This window comes from Cynoglossus semilaevis, chromosome 16, assembly GCF_000523025.1.
Source record: "Cynoglossus semilaevis isolate Cse_v1.0 chromosome 16, Cse_v1.0, whole genome shotgun sequence".
Lineage (NCBI taxonomy): Eukaryota > Metazoa > Chordata > Actinopteri > Pleuronectiformes > Cynoglossidae > Cynoglossus > Cynoglossus semilaevis.
Window position 1 is genome coordinate 9,015,124 of NC_024322.1, and position 18,070 is coordinate 9,033,193.

Sequence of the window (18,070 nt, forward strand, 5' to 3'; positions counted from 1 at the left end):
ATCCTATTTAGAAGAAAATTTAGGCTAAAGTAAGGCTAGTTTTTGCTTGGGCTAGATGCAATAATAGTTTTTAAGCAAGGGGTCAGAGAGGTGAACAGCAATTCTCATCACTCTACCAAAGGCTCTAATACAGGGGTGTCAAACATACGGCCCACTTGATGAATTTTGAAAATAACAAAATACATAAGACTTCACTTAATACTTAATAATAATAATAAATATCTAATATACTTGTAGTTATTTGCATGAAAACAAAGGGGAAAAAATGGACTGATTGTTATTTATGGTAATTATGTTATGAATGTACTGGTGCGGCCCACGTGACGTCTAATTGGGTCGTATGTGGGCCCTGAACAATTGGTCAAATATTCTGTCCAACCTCAGTGGTAAATGTGGATTGTTTATTTCATATGTAAATAGCTGAATTGACAAAGAGCAAATACAAAATCTGTGGATACAATCGTACAGTTTTTTAATCACAGCAACATCAACACATCTAGCTACGTTTTTAAAGATATGACAGTTTCAAACACCAGTGGTCACAATAACGTTGACTAAAAGGCTTGCTGAATGGTTAAATGAATAAAGTGAAGTGAAATTAAGTGTTACTAAATGTACTTTCCTGTGCAGCTCAAACACAACTACATCAAGTCGTAGTTTATTACCACGTATGGTGTCTGCTGGTGTACTGTACCTACCTGGAAGAAAACCTCCTCAGCAGACCGGACCCCAGGCCTCCCTCCAGTCTGATGGTGTACGTAAACCCCAGGAAAACTGTATGGAAGACAGAGCAGAAAAACCTCCGCTACACTGTTTGAGTTCAAGTGGAGCTCCCGACTGAGCATCACAGTTTCTGCAGCTTAACCCAGACCTCACTCACTTCCTGTACTACTTCTCTTTTTGTGCGGCTGTTTACGCCTAAACTGCACCTTGATGCTAACCACAAAGTGAAACACGGAGGTTGAAGTTTGAAGAGAGCAGCAGGTTTCCAAAAATGGTTTTAGATTTTTGTAGACACGGCTATTACTGAGTGTGGAAAAGGAGAACATAAGAGTGCTCCTTGATGCGCAAGCTAAAGTGTTATTTTTAAATTCTATATCTTTAGCTATTTCTGATACCCAATCACTTTAGTCATATTTGTTTTATCAAGTTATTCATATCCTTTGCTAACTTGTAGAATGGTTATGCTCCAGCATATTCTTATTACTCAATATAACTTTGACTTTCGGCAAGCTTTTGACCAAAGACACATTAGGTCTTTATATACCGTATATAGTTTGTTTATATGTTAGCGAAGTTAGCCTTCGCTGGCCTTGCACTACGTCTTGGATAAGTTTTAGCATTGCTAAAGTTTGTCATCCATCTTTTTAACCTTAGGAATTTTTTTTGACATTTGATTTTTAATTGCTGGAACTTTAATGCTCAACATGAACATTTTTAGTTGACTGAGCATTTTGAGATGCTCACGTTTACACCTACATTTTCTTTACTATTATTATGTATATTATTCAATAAAAATGTAATTAAAAATTGAAAAATATTTATTTATTTCCCACATACAATATGAACAAAAAAAGGAGCAAAATATTAATCATTGCAGATGTTTATTGAAGCACAAGCGCGGGCCGTCATCTGTTATATACCTTCAAATCCCAAAATCCCAGACAAGTCACTTTCTGATTCCTTCTTCTTTAGAATCCCACCTGACACCCTGTCATCATCCACGTCTTCTTCTTCTTCTTTAAGTCCATACTTTCACTAATACACTCTTAAATCTTTCCCTCTTTACTGAAACGACCTTTGACCTTTAGGTAGTCTCGGTCACAGCCAATGCTAAGTTCTGCCCAGAGGAACCATGGTCGGCCACGGTGACGTCCTTCCCTGCTTAGAGTCTGGACAACTGAATCAGGTTTCTGTTGATTTCTGCCACATTTCTGCAACCTAAAAACAGAAGATGACCTCAGCTGTTGTGGTTTAACCAGTGTGACAAAAATATGAGAGTGTGAGTCACCTGATAAGGCCATGGAGAGACGGAACTCGTCGTTCAAGATCTGCAGTACTTCTCTCACTCCGTCCTCGCCCTGGGAGAGCAATTACATTACAAAACAAAACATTCCTGAATATTGTACCAAAATATATGTACAATAAGCAATTGATTCTTACTGGAACATTTATGCATTTTTTATTCGTGAGTAAAAATAAAGATCTCACACACACACACACACATTTATATGACTGTTGTTGTTCTACCTTGTATGCAAGGCCCCACACTGCCGGACGGCCAATGAAAACACACTTGGCTCCCAAGGCCAGAGCCTTCAGAACGTCGCTGCCTGTCCGGATGCCTCCATCTAGATAGACTTCGATTCTGCCCTGCACTGTGTCCACAATCTCTGACAGGGCATCAATCTGTTGGCAGACACCGATAGGACAAGGACAAGGTCACCGCACAATCAGATACATGTGAACAGGATTCAAATCTTGACCGAAGAAATCTCCAATCTCCAATCCATAACATGAACTTATCAGTGCTGTGGTCAGTATGTACCGAAGCAGGGCCTCCGTCCAGCTGTCTCCCTCCATGGTTTGACACGATGATGCCCTGGACACCATGTTCCACAGCCAGCTCTGCGTCCTCCTTGGTCAAGATGCCTTTAATGATAATGGGCAGCCGAGTGATGGACTGCAGCCAGTACACGTCTTTCCAGCTAATGGACGGGTCCAAGGTGTTGGATGGGATCCCGTAACCCTCTGGGCCTGCTGTCTCCTACATGTCAGAATAGCTACACTGCTTAACAATACAACTACCACCTATTTTGAAGGACTTGTTGTATTTACCTGAAAGACACCATCGAGGTTTTTGACCTTGAGGTGAGGCGGCAGCTTGAACTGGTTGCGGATGTCGTTGCGTCTCTTTCCTGTGTACGGCACGTCGACGGTCAGGACCAGGGCTTTGTATCCGAGCAGCTCAACGCGGTGCACAATCTGCTCTGACAGCTTTCGGTCCCGGTAAACATATAGCTGGAACCACCGGTAGCCGTTTGGTGCTGCTGCCACGATCTCCTCCACTGAGCAGGTGGAGTAGGTGCTGGTGATGTAGCAGGTGTTCAGGGCCTCTGTGGCTGTGATGTCAAATAATAATGAAGACCCCAGAATTTTAACTGAACTAAAATTTACCTGGTTTAAAATTTAGCTGAAAGGTTATCAAAGTTGAGGCAGATAAAGTAAAATTCGAGTTGGGGTAAAAGGGATTCCTATAACTTAGGATTCCAGTACTTTGGTGCCATCTTGTGTTAGGTATGTATTATTACTTAACACAACTTTCTTCAACAGTTTTTTTTTTTTGCAATGCTAAATTACCTAGTTACACAATATTTTTTGGTTATAATTATGTTGCTATATTTTCAAAAAATATTTTTTTAAATTGATTTAAACATTTGCAGTTTAAATATATATATATATACATATATATATATTTGCTGATTAAATATTATTTTCACTGATCCAGTCTTACCTCGAGCTGTGGCCACCTCTCCTTCGTGCCAGGCCAGACAGTGAAAGGCTGTTGGAGCGATGCCAACAGGAAAACTGATCTCTGTCCCTTGGACTGTGGTCCGTGTGTCGCTCGCTGAGACATCACGCAGGATGCGAGGTCTCAGACGGATCCTGGTTGCAAAGAACAGAGGGAAAATATGTCAGATTTTTTTATTATTATTATTTAATAGGGTCATGTGCCTTTTGCAGTTCACCTCTGACAATAAGTAGTGGTGACTGTATGATCCACATGTGGCCCCTATAGGGATTGTTATAAACAGCTGTTTCTGTCAGCTCTGGTTTGAAGCACACGGTTCTCGTCTCTCCTACCTTTTATAGGCCAGTAGATTATCATCTCTGGTGCAGCATTCGTCAGCTCCAGCAGCGTAATAATCCCAAGTGGCCTTTGAAAGATGCTCCTTTGCGTATTCTTCGAAATCTGTCAGACATACCATAGCCATCTCTGCACAGCGATCTCCTTCTCTGTGGGAAGAGAAGTAATCCATTAAACAACGAAGAAATAGTATTCAATTTATCTATATTTGAGTTTGAAAATAATAACTGATTAGTGGTCTAAAAAGTATTCTATAAAAATGCATTAATTGGTTCCGCCGTTGTGTTTCACCCGGACGCCAATCGTGATGCACATGACGCCCGGCTCGGATCGCTACACACCTAGCAGAATTCGAAGCTCAGAAGTAACGAGGACCAAAAGGCAGAAAATGTTAAAAAGTGTGGCGGAAAAGTCTGATGTGAACACTGTGGCCCGGAGCTTAATTGTCACAGGACAACGACTTTAGTGATGCAGCATTTGCACCGGAAACACCTGGTAGTGGTAACCGTACCTCACACGTAATGTATGTATATTTACAGAATAGATCAAATAATGAATGTATTTGGGATAACAACTTTTATTTGTTTGTTTTTGCTTTAATGTGTTTCTACTTTAATTTAAAATAATATATTTTGCATAATATATTAACTTAAAAATTACTTAAACAAGGAACCCCAGAAAACTATTTATTTATTATTTATTATTATTTTATTTATTATTTATTCCTTTATTTATTTAGAATAAATTAGAAAAAATAATTTAAACAATCTGGCATTTTTACTAGTATTTTTAATTGTGGATATCCACTGTTATCATTCAGAACTAGATACTGAGCAGACATATTTTTTTCTAAATACACAGTGTGTATTGTCTTAACTGATAGCAACCTGATAAACTGATGAACACAAATGAGCTGTTTTTATTTTAAATGTGAGCAATTTAACGAGTGACTGAAAAAACCTGCATGAGTTCAAATAAATAATAACTTACCGGAAGTTCTAGATATTTCTGTCCTTAACACCTCCTTTCTCTCACATGACCCTTGCTGTAGGGAGAACAGCGGCTGCTACCACAGAGAGGTAGGCTTCTCTCTCTTTTTCTCTTTGTTAATGTGGGTGTAGCTTCACAAAAGGAGGTGCCAAACTTACAGCCTGAAGCCCACCTCTGCTCCTCACCTCTGCTCCTCACCTGCAGCCCTTTATTAACTCACCGGGACCTTTTAATGAACAGTTAAATATTCAATATTTTCATTTTTATTCAAAACACGCAAGTAATATTATTTGTTTCTTCGGCAGCTCAGTCCTCTTAAATTAGCCACTCAGCTTGAGAACGTCGGCATTTATATCGTTGACTTATTATGTGAAGGCAGTAAATTATTAACATGTTTTGCCTTTCAGTATGTGTTACACTTGTTTGTTCTGTCAATAATTGGTTTTGGTCAAGTTGTCATTAACCTGTTCTGAGGACAGAGTTCGTTGGGTCATATGTCCGTCCTGTTTTTCTCTTTTTCTTTTTTTTTTTAACTATTTGATTGGGCTAACTCATTAGCCACTGCTTTACCAGGTGTTGGACATATCTTATTTATTTATATACATTTTATTGGTTTCTGAACACTTCCAGTATCGTTCTGTTCTGCGCTGATAGCTTTAAACTAGTTATGAGGTAAGTGTCCACTGGAGGGCGCCATAACGTTTCATAAAACGTAGGCAAAGGAAAGTACAACTGGACCAGCTAACTTACATCAGATGATGTTGATTAACTCATTACGTACAATGACAAAAAAATAATTAAATTAAATTAAAAACCTTTGAATAAAAATGTTTATAATGACAACTTAGGTCTGTTTATGTTTATGCATATGGTTATTAGTGATATTATCACTCATTACTGGCTAACCCTGCTAACACCTCTACTCTTCACTACTTTAGTCATAACTGGGAGCTAAAATGTTGTTGAGACATTATAAAACCATCTGTGTTGTTTTTTGGGTTGAATTATTGGTTACTATGACTTTGAAATTCAGACGTTAAAGACTGGCGTGTCTTTGTAAGTTACTGTCCCCGTGTCCCCCTTTACTAGTGTCTCTGTTCACTGTAAAAGCCAGTAATGTCCCCTGTGTTGTGTGTAGAGGGAGCCCCTGCTCTTATTGTGTTCACAGCAGCTGGAAATGTGCTGATGATGACTGCAGCTAGAATGAGAGGCGTCTGCCACAGAGTAGATCTATGGACCAGGGTGGAGCAGACAGTACATATCGAAATGTTTACACACAACACGCTAACAAATACAAATACCATGATGACTGCTTTTAGTTTCCGCATCGGGGGCTATTGAATTGATTTTTATCATTTATCAGCTCTTGTTTATTTCAAAAGGTCAGTGCCTGGCCATTACAGCAAATGAATTTGTTATTTTTGACAGTTTTGGGCCCTTTTGAAATGAATGTCAGCTTATTTTTGCATAAGTTTCAGGCATTTTTAGGAAATGTTATTTCAATCATTTAGAAGTAGTCATGTCTTTCGTGATAAAAATGATTTTGTTGTGACTAATTTATACTTACTTTTATTAATTCACAAACACATATTTTAACGTTTTTGATAAAGCTTGCACTTTTTTTGGGATATCCATTCATTTATTCTAGTTTCAAAATCCTCACTTCCAGTTAGCTTTGGTCTAATTAGATGACTAAATATATTAAACATAATTTTTCATTTTATTTAATTATTTAATGTTTATCTTGGATGATGTAAGCTATTTTCAAATTAGTTAATACATATTTTATATTAGATAGATATACATGTACATATGTTTGGCCTTTTGCCCTTTTTACGGCCATTTTCTGCATTTCTTCATTCATTTGTTGTATAAACCTGTGTAGACCGTTAGTGCTGCTGTTTTAATTTTGACCTTATTTTAGGAAGCTATGTGTAATGTTTATTTTTTTAAAAGCAACACACTGGGTTTTAGCACTAGCTGCTGTTTTTTTTTAATATTTATTTTATTATCATTATTGAGTTTGCTTCTATGTGTGCACACAGACATTTATTTATATATTTAATTACACAATTTGTTTACTTACCGATTACATATGTTCATTCTCACTCAGTAGTTTTTCTCCTCTCAGACATAACCTGTGAAGAAAGTACAGTTTACTGTAATTGCTACAAGTGGTGCAGATACACTACTACTACTACTACTACTACTACTACTACTACTACTACTACTACTACTACTACTACTACTACTACCACCACCTCTGCTACTATTACTATTACTACTACTACCACTATCATTTATTTGTACCACATCTGTATACAAATAACGTTCAATAGTAAGACGAGTGCTAGTTGCTAAACACTCCCAGAATATGGCTCTATTATTATTATTGTTGTTGTTGTTGTTGTCGTGATGGTTGGGGTGGCGTTGTTTTCTTCGTTGCGTCAGTGGTACAGTACTCATTTTGCTACGGATACAGTAGTGGTACAGTACTCATTTTGCTACGGACAAATATAACAATGACCACTTGATGGCAGTGTAACACTAAACAAATGAACCTCTTTAAGCCACACACTCGCAGTTAAACTGTGCGCGCGCGAGTGTAAACGGAAGAACGTTAAAACGCAGATGAGCTCAAAGCCCATCTATAGCAGTTACAGCTGCGAACAAGATAATTAAAAATAAACTTTTAATTAAATAAAACCCTTATTTTCCGTCTTGATTTTATTACTTTTTTATCATAAGAAGTAATACTGCAGTGGCAGAATTATTATTATATAATAATAATAAAAATTATCCCATTAATAAAAGCTCATGAACATTGTTTTATTCAAATACACTATAATAATATTCGTAACAATACCAACCAATGACTTCACAGCCACATTAGTTAAGAAACATAAATGAGGTAGTTGATTAAATAGTATTTTAAAATGTATCCATTTTTGGTGGCCCTGTGTACGCGCGTGCGCGCTGAAATGCGTGCTTTTGCGTGCTGGTGCGTGTGTGTGTTTATGCACCCTCCCCCATGAATGGCCGTTCAACAGCACATTGTCCAGGTTTCTAGAAAGTTTCTAGAAAATAACTGTGTTGCGGTTCGTCCTGCTGCTCTGAACACAGTTTAAAAGTTTCATTACAGCATATCATTGACTCTCTGCTGTCAGCCACGCTCACACACATTAATAGACACACACACACACACACACACATGGCCTGTCATCAGCAGATAAACACCTCAGGGCACGGTTGTGCTCTAATCTCAATACCTCACAATAACAGAAAGAATTCTCAGTATTTTAAATCAGATTAAAAACAAAGAAACAAACAAACAGAAATCAGTGTAACCACTGTAGGTCCAATGGTTTAAATCAGTGTAGTATCCCGTCAGGGGAAATAAAAGGTCTCTTACCTTAAAGTCAGCTGCTCACGGTGGTCGTCAGTGTCCTGCTCATGTGACAGAGGTCGTGTCAGAGGGCAGTCCCACCCCCAGCCCGCTCACCACTGTATCGCCCATTCTTCTCGTCCCCCACTGCACTGACAGAGTAGTGATGCTCCTCCCCCTGTGGTCCAGTGGTTCAGCATCAGTCCGACCCAAAGTCAACTTTCTGACCTGACAAAAAAGGCCACATAAATCACCCGAGTACATTTTCTCTTCTGTTCTGTCTCCCTCTAACCGTCGAAGGGACCCGTCAACCTTCAGTGCATTTTATTTTCCTCCTTCCTTCTTCTATAGTTCTTTTTCTTCTGCTTCTGTTGTTCCATTTTTTAACCTCCCAGTCTTTCTCTCTATTTTCTTTTTCAAATTCTCTTGGTTCATCTTAATCTTTAATCTATGAAATACTTTTTCCTTTCGTATTCCCACTGCTCTTTAATTTGTATTGCATTAATTTAGCATTCGTTCAATTAATTATTTATATCTACATTTTTATTTTTCATTGCAAATCAGTGCTTATGTCACTCTGGATTTCTTAGTTTATAAGGTTTTTTTAGTTTAGCAAAATTTTCTTTCTTTATTTTTTTTACATCTCTCCCCTCTTTTTCTTTCCTCCTGCTCTACTGAATCTAATACCAAAATATTATATTTTTCTTTATTTTTTTTTTTACATCTCTCCCCTCTTTTCCTACTGAATCTAATACCAAAATATTATTTTCCTAAAATTAGTTCTTCCTTTTACCAAATAAGATCGTTCTCCCCGCTTCTTTTTATCAACCCTTTTTACCCTGACCCGTCATTGATTATGACAGGTTTCTCCATCCCGGTCCTCGTTCTGGTCCTGTCAAAGACCAGTGTGAAGAAATAATCTAAACGTGACCAAGACTAACGTCCCAGACCCACCAGAGTCAAAAGACACAAAATCAAAGCGAACAAAGTCGAGATCGGCCGCAACTGGTTCTGTCTCAACAGGTGTTTTCAGGATCTTTGTCGTATTCAAGCCAGATGTGTCAGCCTTTAAATGTCAGACCGTGTTGTGTTTTGGTCCCTGACCTGTAACTGATGGATTGATGGCAATATCATGGCGTCTCAGCTAACCACGGAGAAAAGAAAAGCCAAAATGCCTTGAGAAGTTGTTCGGGCGTCCGAAAACACCAGTGGGGGTGCAGTGATGCTAAATTAGATTCCCCTGCTCTTATTTCATTATAGCTCCTCAATTGAATTTACTCTTGGTAAATGTGATATCTTTGGTAACAAAACCTGGCTTCTTCAGAACTGAGCTGTGTGTCCTCCCTGTGTGTGCGCGCTCGCGTTTGAAAATTTATGTCTTTTATTTTGGCGTTGACACAAAAGGCTGTGAAGGTGGAGCCAGAGGCTAAATCTGACGACTTGGACCTCCATGGGGAGGCATGGGTGTTACCTGGAACGAAGAGGAGGTGCAAATTGTGTTAATCCACAGCTGGCCTGGACGTCTAATACCAGGAGGTTAGGAGCTGGCTCTGAGGGCCGCCATTTTTTGGGGATGTGCTGGACGTTCAGCTGAGTGGAAAACCTCTTCCACATGCTGAGAGAGGGGTTCTAGCCCCCGGGCTGTAGCCCAACACGCCGCAGCACATGTGGGTTGAATTGTTAAGGTGTTATCCTGGGCTGGCGACGCTCCGAGCTCCTCCACCTCTGTCTTTCCTAGGTTTATTATCAGACTAAATATGGCCGAGTCCACAGACGCGGGTCATAGATCCTGCAGCTGATGGCTGTCCATCAGACGCTTTACACTGTGCACACATCGGTTTATATCATAAATGCATATATACATATATATATGTACATATGTGTATATATTTACAGTATATATGTGCACAATATATATATAAATACATATGCATGTGTAGCGTATACATGTAAATACACAAGTATATGTGTATATGTATATATATATGTGTATAGTATATTTGTATACCTACATACTGTATATGTGCAATATATATATATATATATATATCTTTGTATACAACTTATACAAATATATATATATATATATATATATTTCTACCCAACTTCTATGCAGTGGGACGTTCTTTTAAAAGATTCTGAATTAGCTTTACTTTCAACCTTTTTTCACACGCAAATATATAACAATCTACATTTTTAATTTTAATTTTTAATTGATACATTAGCACATACATTAGCGCATATGGAAACATATTGTTCAAAAATTGTGTGAAACAATTGATTATCAATGGAAAATACTTGAATAGTTAAATTAACAAGACGGACTGAGTTAGACACCGAGTGTAAAAATTCTAATCTTTTTTTATTCTACAAGGCCGAGTGTGAAAATACGAATCATTTTTTATTCTACAATATTCCATTTATGTACCGTGCACCTTTTTATTACATTTAAAAGCCGTACCATAAGACATTTGTTCCAAGGCCAGGCAAACTTAAAAAAAGGATGGTCCCCATAAATTCAGATGGAAAAGCCGGTCCCCATAAACCATGAAAAAAATGAAAGTCAAAGATGTGAACAATCACATCAGTGGCTGTAAATGTCATGTGTTGGTGGCTGAGTGATGGACGTCCAGAGTATTTGAAGTCTGGCAGTGATGTGAGCATAAGTGAGTGCAGTCCACACAGTCACGCCATATCACACTCTTATGATTCAATCCATGCACGCAGGCCCTGCTGCTGCTGCTGCTGCTGCTGCTGCTGCTGCTGCTAATGTTTCGTTTCTCTCCATGAACAAAAAGTTTCGAGAGGAAAAGATTCTTTTTACCCTAAAGCTTTGAAAACTCTGCAAGTGAAGTGAGACGTTCAAACCTTTCACTGCACCATTTGAGGACCATTTGCTCTCCACCCGTTCTGTTCTCTGTGTGAGTTTTAGCATTTCTGCGGTTAGCACCAGCGAGTCCTCCGTTGTTCCTGTGCGCACGAATCGTTTCTTCATCCTGTCCCGTGAAATTAGGTTCAGGGGGACGAGACTTCTTTAAACACTAGCTCCGACTTCGTACAGAGGTCAGAGGACAAGTCGGTGCTTTCCAGGGCAAGAGTTAGTCGGACGTGACAGGAGACAGGAAGTCAAATAGCTTGTTGAAAGGAGGCATTTGATTGATTTCAATCAGCGTTTATTGTTGTTCTTTGTGTCTTAACTAAAGCTTTCACAAATAATTCAACCATTATTTTTTCTTTAGCTGCTCTTAATTAAGTCGTCCTGACTGTTGGGGTGCAGTTTGGAGGAATTATTTATTTCTTGCACTTTGCACAGACAGTTACGGTAACCTTTGTCTTTCACATCTTTTGGACATTTGGACTGAAGCAAAACATATATGTGTTAATCAACGTCCGTTCAGAATATATTTTATAGCAGAGCTGGGTTAGGAGCAGATAGATGGAGCGTTCGATAAATGACATGTAAAAGTCAGGAATAAAGGCTAAAATGCATCCATCTATTGGGCAAACATGGGTATTGCAGGGAAAAGGTGGAAGTATAATAATAATATAAATAAATTATATCATTTGGAGAAAATGGCGGCCAGATTAAAAAACTGAACGGGCCGCATCCGGTCCACGGGCCTTAGCTTGTCCACACCTCCTTTAGATGGAGATAATTTTGGATATTGAGCTAAACCTAAAACAGCATTCGTTGTTGTTTCTTTCTTCAACTTTTAACTGTACTCTGGGCCAAACGACAGTTCCTTCTTCTTCTGTAACTAAACCAATGTTCTGTGATATAAAATGAACTCTTTGAAGATTGGGGGGTGAGGAGCATGTGTGTGTGTGTGTGTGTGTGTGTGTTCATGGCCGGTTCTGCGAATCATTTTAGTGGGCAAAGTACTTGAACTTTTCTTGGGGACATCAAGAAAAAAACAAAAACCTCCCAGAATGCAGTGTTTCTGTTGAATAATGTGTAATAAATACTGATGGCTGTAAATCCAGCGTGCTCTGATTTAATGCTCCTATGAAATAAGAACTGTATTAGCCTGAGCTCCAGCCTTGACCTTTGTCTTCCTTAAAAACCACTTTTCTTTTCCACTCTTCCACATTTCCACCGCTCACTGCAGCCTCATCATGCGAGGACTCTCCGCGTGTCCGCGGCTCTCATTAGGCCGGGCTTCATGTCCAATCAGTTCCTGCAGAAATGTGAAACCGCGACGACCTTTTCTCTAATCAGCTCCCATCTGCGCCCCGCTGTCATCCGTGTACAAATTATGCAAATTGCAGTGAAATAACTCGGTCGATTAGAGTCAAATCAGAGCCGTCAGTCAACGCTGCTGCTTGGTTTTTGTTTTGTTGAAAAGGCGAGGGAGGGGTTCCACGTGAATGCACAAATCATGGAGGACGGACCTCCGCTGATCTGCTCCGGCCAAAAACGCTGGCGTTTCAGAGCAGAACATTTATATCTGTATATACAGTAGTGCGCAGGAAAAAAAAAACATTTAGTAGACTCTATTTGGAAGTGAAATATGTCATTTTCATCTATAGAGAAGATTGCATTTCTTTAGCTGAAATAATATTTTACTGCATTTTAGACAACTTTTGTTCAACCTTGTTGACATTTCAGTGAATGTAGAAAAACCTTTTTTCTTAACGCCTAAACTAGATGATGATGTTACCACTTTGTTAGCGTAGGTGAGTGACATAGGTACTGATGTATGTGAATTTACTTATGGTTAAAAGTTTTTTTTTTTTTGCTTTGTTTTAAAGGGTTTTTTATAGTTCTTTGCTAGCCTAAAGGTGTGTTTCAGGTTTTTAGGTTTTTGTTACCATGTCCTTATGTAGCCGGTGCTTGAATCTTGGACAAATATACCTACATTGGAATATAACAAAACATTAGTTCTGATACCTTGATGATCCCTTTATATAGGAGTCTGGACTACATTCTGTGGCGACGTGTAATTACGCTCTAATCCCTAACGGCAGTATGAGGTTAGTCTTTGTCCAAAAGAGTTTCCAAAACTGACCATAATCATCAACATTTAGAGAAAAAAAAGTGTAGGTTATTAAAAGGCTAAATTAGCCGTTCAGAGAAAGGCCTTCATTAAAAACCTGATCCGTTCATGACTTCAGATGCCAGTGTTAGGGCTGAGGTTGCGGTGTGTGGTTCCAGTGTTGGTGGGTTATTTGTATTGTAATTTCAAATCGTGTTTGCAGTACTAGGATGACATTTTCCAGCAGGCTGCGGCACATTAGCGCTGTAACTAATTACCTGTTGATGCGAACGAGAAAAACCAACTAAATATAATTACAGCTGTGCAAACAGTCAGGGTAGCGTTTCTCCATCTGGACCAGTCGACAGAATGTTACTGCATTCAGCAGCAAAGTAGATAAAAACTGTTCCGTCTCATGAATCCTCCGCAGCACTGAGATGACGAAGGGGCGGGACGGCTCATTTACGGCCGATCGTTTGTACGTTTCTCTTAAGAAATTGTGAGAGACACGACACGATACGTTACTTCCTGCAGGAGTTTAAACACTGTATCTGAGCGTGAAAAACAGGTTGTGTGTGGCCGTCGACTGATTTCACAAACGTTTAGAGAGTTGGGCTGGAAAAAAAGGGTTGTTCCACATATTATAGCATTTGCAGATTATATGGATCGTGTTGTTCTGAAGTGAATCTTTTGCCAAGAAGCCGCTTCCTACACCAGGGGTCACCAACGTGGTGCCCGGGGTCACCTGGTAGCCCCTGTGGACTACCTAAGGTGCCTGAGAGGTATTTTCTAAAAATCAAACTAGTCAACAAGGGGGTCAAAAATTGTACTGTTACTGTGCTTTTTGAATCAGTTCCACTTGTAATGATATTCAAATGGCTATTGTATGTCTTTATATTACTAAGTGCCCTTAAAGTCGCTCTCAATTTCAAAAAGGTCGGTGACCCCTGGTACCCTTAAAGTCGCTCTCATTTTGAAAAAGGTCGGTGACCCCTGGTCTAGATTATAAAAATAATTTACTGTATCATAGGTTCATGCATTTATTTATTCTTCTAAATTACACATTAAACCATGTTTTATTACAGGCTTCAAAAATATATATTGACACATATTCCCGTTGACGACTCCCGTCTTAGATTCAGATCGTTGCGCATAAACGTCAATGCACCGAGTACTTCACGTATTTCATCATAAAAAGTTAATGGGTAAACTGAATGATGTTTATTTTCAACATGATTCAACATTTTCAGTGTAGCATTCAGGCTTAAATATAAGACAAATATATTAAATATAAATCCCTTTTTTTCTTTTGCTCCGTAGATAAAGGTTTTTATTGGACATATGGCAGCGTCCAAGAGTCTTCTGTAGAGCAGTACTGTATGCGTTCAGTAAAAATCCGATTTCTTTGTCAACAGCATGCAAACAGACTCATAACCCAATCAATCCAAAGGCCAACGAGGGGCAATATGGGTTTATTTTTAGCTCAAAGAACAAAGTTGGGGCGGAGGCAAATAGTTTTAGTGGATTTTTCCATTTGTTATGATATCCTGCAGATGTGGAACGACGAAGCCGTAGAAGACTGGGAATCGCTTTCCCCGACTGACTGACTGTGTCGTCGCTGATATGAAAGCATGGAGACACAATGGCAGGATTTAAAGTTCTCATTAAAGGGGTGAAGGGTTAAATGTGTTTCACGGCGGCTCTCGTGTTTGTAAAGAACGCTTTATTCCCAGATATCATCTGAAGCTCTTTGAGCTTCGGTTGTTCCTTGTGTCAAACGTGGGCTTTGATTGATGCCTTGGCAGAAGGAACCAAAGATTTGTTATGCGTTATAAACAGTTTGCCGAAGATTTTTTTTTTCTTTCCTCGGCTTTGACGAAAAGTGGACAAATTGTTGGCTTTCTTCAGGACTGTGTTGCCTTGGGAAAGGTTTGTACGGATACATGTGTGAGTTGTCTGCGTGTTTGTTCCTACCAGTCGACTGATCTAAAGGTTTTCCATCACCTCCTGTACAAACACAAAACGAGAAAGTCTGATCATTTGGTTTTTTTACGCTAAACTGAAGGTGCAGATATTTCTTTATTGAAGAAATGCACAACATATTTCTATGAATTTAAAGTGAGGTTCTTTTGTTGTATTATGGTTAAATCAGTGTTTTTCAACCTCGGGGTCGTGACCCCGTAAGGGATCACCTGTAATTTCAATGCGGTCGCCTGAAAAAAAAGGGATAAAAAACTGATAAAAAATAAAAAACTTACGTTAAGTTATTAACGTATTAACGTTAAATATATCGACCAAAATCACCACACCCAATTTGAAACAACTGCATTCTTTCACTTTCATAAATATAAATCGAGTTCCTCCACAAGTGACGGCTACTTCACTGCGCTTCAACGTGTCTAAACTCAAATTTTCAAACTTGGTAAAAAAAAAAAGTTACTGATCCATCTAAGTCTATCTAAATTTGTGATCTCAAAATGATAGTAAAATGATAAATAATAATAATAATAATAATAATAATAATAATAATAATAACAACAACAACAATAATAATATTTGATTCCCTTATTTTTCATCCCACAATTAGGAATTTCACAGTGTGCAACTAGTAACCCACATAGCTGCCACAGGAGGCGCCATAAAGTACGTGGAGCCCAGGACTCTTTTAAATTAATGAATTGTTAATTTTTGCACTAAGCCAAAATGCCAACTACTAATGCAGCATTTTTGTTTACTATTTTGTCAAAATAACCTCCTATACCATCCATCGTACTACAGGATCGTAGTTTTTTCTTTCCCATCGTTCCGGAGTGAAATGAGAACAATGGAAAAACACCATTTTCGTCATTTTTCTTTTTTTTTTGTTTTTTTGTTGCATTTCTTTGTTGGAATCAAAAAAGAGAATATCTGTTTGCAGATGTGAAAGAAGCAAAACCTCAATGACGCACACATCAAACACACGCTGACTCCAGGTTGTGAAATCGTCTTCAGGAGGAGATAAAAAGCGAGACGACGGAGGCGTTGACAGATTTATACATGCGAGAGGGATGTTTTCACCCTCTTCCCTTCTGCACATCCTTTATCTTACCTGGAAGTTGTCCTCTGGTTGCCAACTCCTGCCACCTGCGGCCTGGCGCCCCCACCTGACCACTTGCTGCTTGACTGACGGGGCGAGAATTTGAAAAAACAGAGGGAAGACGATGCACATGACATGAGGTTTAACAAGCTGTCACCAGGCCTCAGGAGGTGGGGTCTAGAATGTGTGCGTACCATGGTACGTGTGTGTGCATGTGTGGGATGCTGCAGACTCTAGGAGGCGCCTGGTCCTGTTTCCAGTTAAAAGCAGAAGCCCCCACAACAAAGGTTCTGGCCGAGGAGAATAACGAGGAGAATATCATTTTTCTTCGGCCCCTGTGATCTGCCGTTCCTTACGTTTCACTTTCAAAGCTGCGTTCGCTGGCAGCGGTCCGCAGCTCCGCATCACTGACGGGAGACAAGGAACGCTGCTGTCCTACCTCTCCAGACATCCCTCTTCCTATATCTTCCAAGACAACAAAAAGTAAAAAGATATGAGACAAAAAAATTCTCTTCTGCTTGACATGGATGATAAAGGAGTCACTGCAGTTCTGCACTAGCCCTTCAACAGGCCGTTTAAGACATGTGGAATCCTGTTATATATATATAATAAAAACACACCACCTCAGGAATCCCCCGCTCCTTCTGCCCACAGAGACTCCGTTTGCTGCCAGCAGTTCCTGTAGATGCCCAAGAGCAAGGTGGATGCTGTGGAGTGTGGTTTCACTGAAGCGCGCCGTAATGGGTAACAGTGTGTGATTGTGAAATGAAACAGTTCCACATGCGCACACAGAACATTTTTGGCCCCGCTCCGTGTGAAACAGCCAGTTCCATGTGAAGAATCTGTCCCGTCGAATCAAAGGCGCACAGACACTGGAGATGATGAAAGGAGCGGACAGATCCGTCCAGAGCGCTGCGGTTCAAAGATCCCGTGAGAATCGCACGGTCATCGTTCAAGACTTCGTTGCTGCCACACAACTCAGTTCTCCTTGGAATGCTGGAATTTGTGTATGTTTACATTTTAAAAAAAAAGTTTGCCACCTGCACACCTAAAGGATCTCTGACTTTACTGCAGAGTAACCTCTAAGTCAGGGGTCACCGACCTTTTTGAAACTGAGAGCTACGTCAAGGGCTACTTTGTAATAATAATCAGTTCAGGGACATCCAATAATCCAATAATCCAATAATCCAATTAATGAAATATCATTTGACAAAACATCACCAACATGAAGTGCGTGTGAATGTTTTCACTTTCAAAATTCATCAAGTGGACCAGATTGAACCCCCTAGCGTGCCGGTTTTGGCCCGCGGGCCGTATGTTTGGCACCACTGGTTTAAACTGTGGAACAATGAAAAACAAAAAAACCCCAACACAGTCTGGAGGCCTTCACACTTCCTACTGAAACCTCAGTGCCTGGACGGAGTCCCCTCGCTGAGGAACCCTGTTGAGTTGACTGCGTGACTCACACGAATAACCGGCGATCCGGCAGCTGCTGGGAATTTTTGTCTGGCTTCTTTTTTTAAGCACGCTTTATGTACAAAACAGCGGAGTTCTAGCACTAACAACGAGAGCACGAGAAACACGTGGCTGAGAGGCTCCCTCAAAGCCCCGACGCCTCGTCAGAATGTCGTGCAGTCACGTGAAACGGCCTGCAGGAGGCACGCACGTGACGGACCCATGTGTCAACGTGTTACTCTGCACTTTCGGCACGCTTACGAAGAATTTCGCAAAGTCTGTTTTTTCTTTTTTCCGTCCTCTTAACATTTTAATAGAGC

The 18,070-nt window shown here is 39.7% G+C and overlaps 2 protein-coding genes across 8 annotated transcripts in view; one reads left to right on the forward strand and one right to left on the reverse strand.

The window, feature by feature from the left end:
* Positions 1 to 1,587: 1,587 nt before the first annotated feature.
* hao2 (hydroxyacid oxidase 2 (long chain)) lies at positions 1,588 to 5,121 on the reverse strand. 2 transcript variants are annotated; one of them, XM_008328507.3, is made up of 8 exons: positions 4,859 to 5,121; positions 3,865 to 4,017; positions 3,515 to 3,666; positions 2,839 to 3,122; positions 2,549 to 2,767; positions 2,251 to 2,409; positions 2,012 to 2,081; positions 1,588 to 1,941 (listed from the first exon to the last, which is right to left on the reverse strand). In XM_008328507.3, exons 2-8 carry the CDS (start codon positions 3,993 to 3,995, stop codon positions 1,886 to 1,888), a joined length of 1,071 nt encoding a protein of 356 aa, XP_008326729.1. In that variant the 5' UTR covers positions 3,996 to 4,017; positions 4,859 to 5,121; the 3' UTR covers positions 1,588 to 1,885. The 2 variants fall into 2 exon arrangements, with proteins under 2 accessions (XP_008326729.1, XP_016895649.1); XM_017040160.2 differs by lacking the exon at positions 4,859 to 5,121 and adding an exon at positions 4,210 to 4,226.
* The window catches only part of wars2 (tryptophanyl tRNA synthetase 2, mitochondrial), a 48,666-nt gene continuing 34,849 nt past the window's right edge, over positions 4,254 to 18,070 (forward strand). For 4 of the 6 annotated variants that reach the window (XM_025063945.1, XM_017040155.2, XM_025063946.1 and 1 more), the window contains exons 1-2: positions 4,254 to 4,391; positions 4,920 to 4,947. The gene's annotated coding sequence lies outside the window, so the exon portion shown is untranslated. Of the gene's footprint in view, positions 4,392 to 4,909; positions 4,948 to 18,070 lie in introns of those variants that run through there. The other 2 variants (XM_017040154.2, XM_025063947.1) reach the window with 2 other exon arrangements.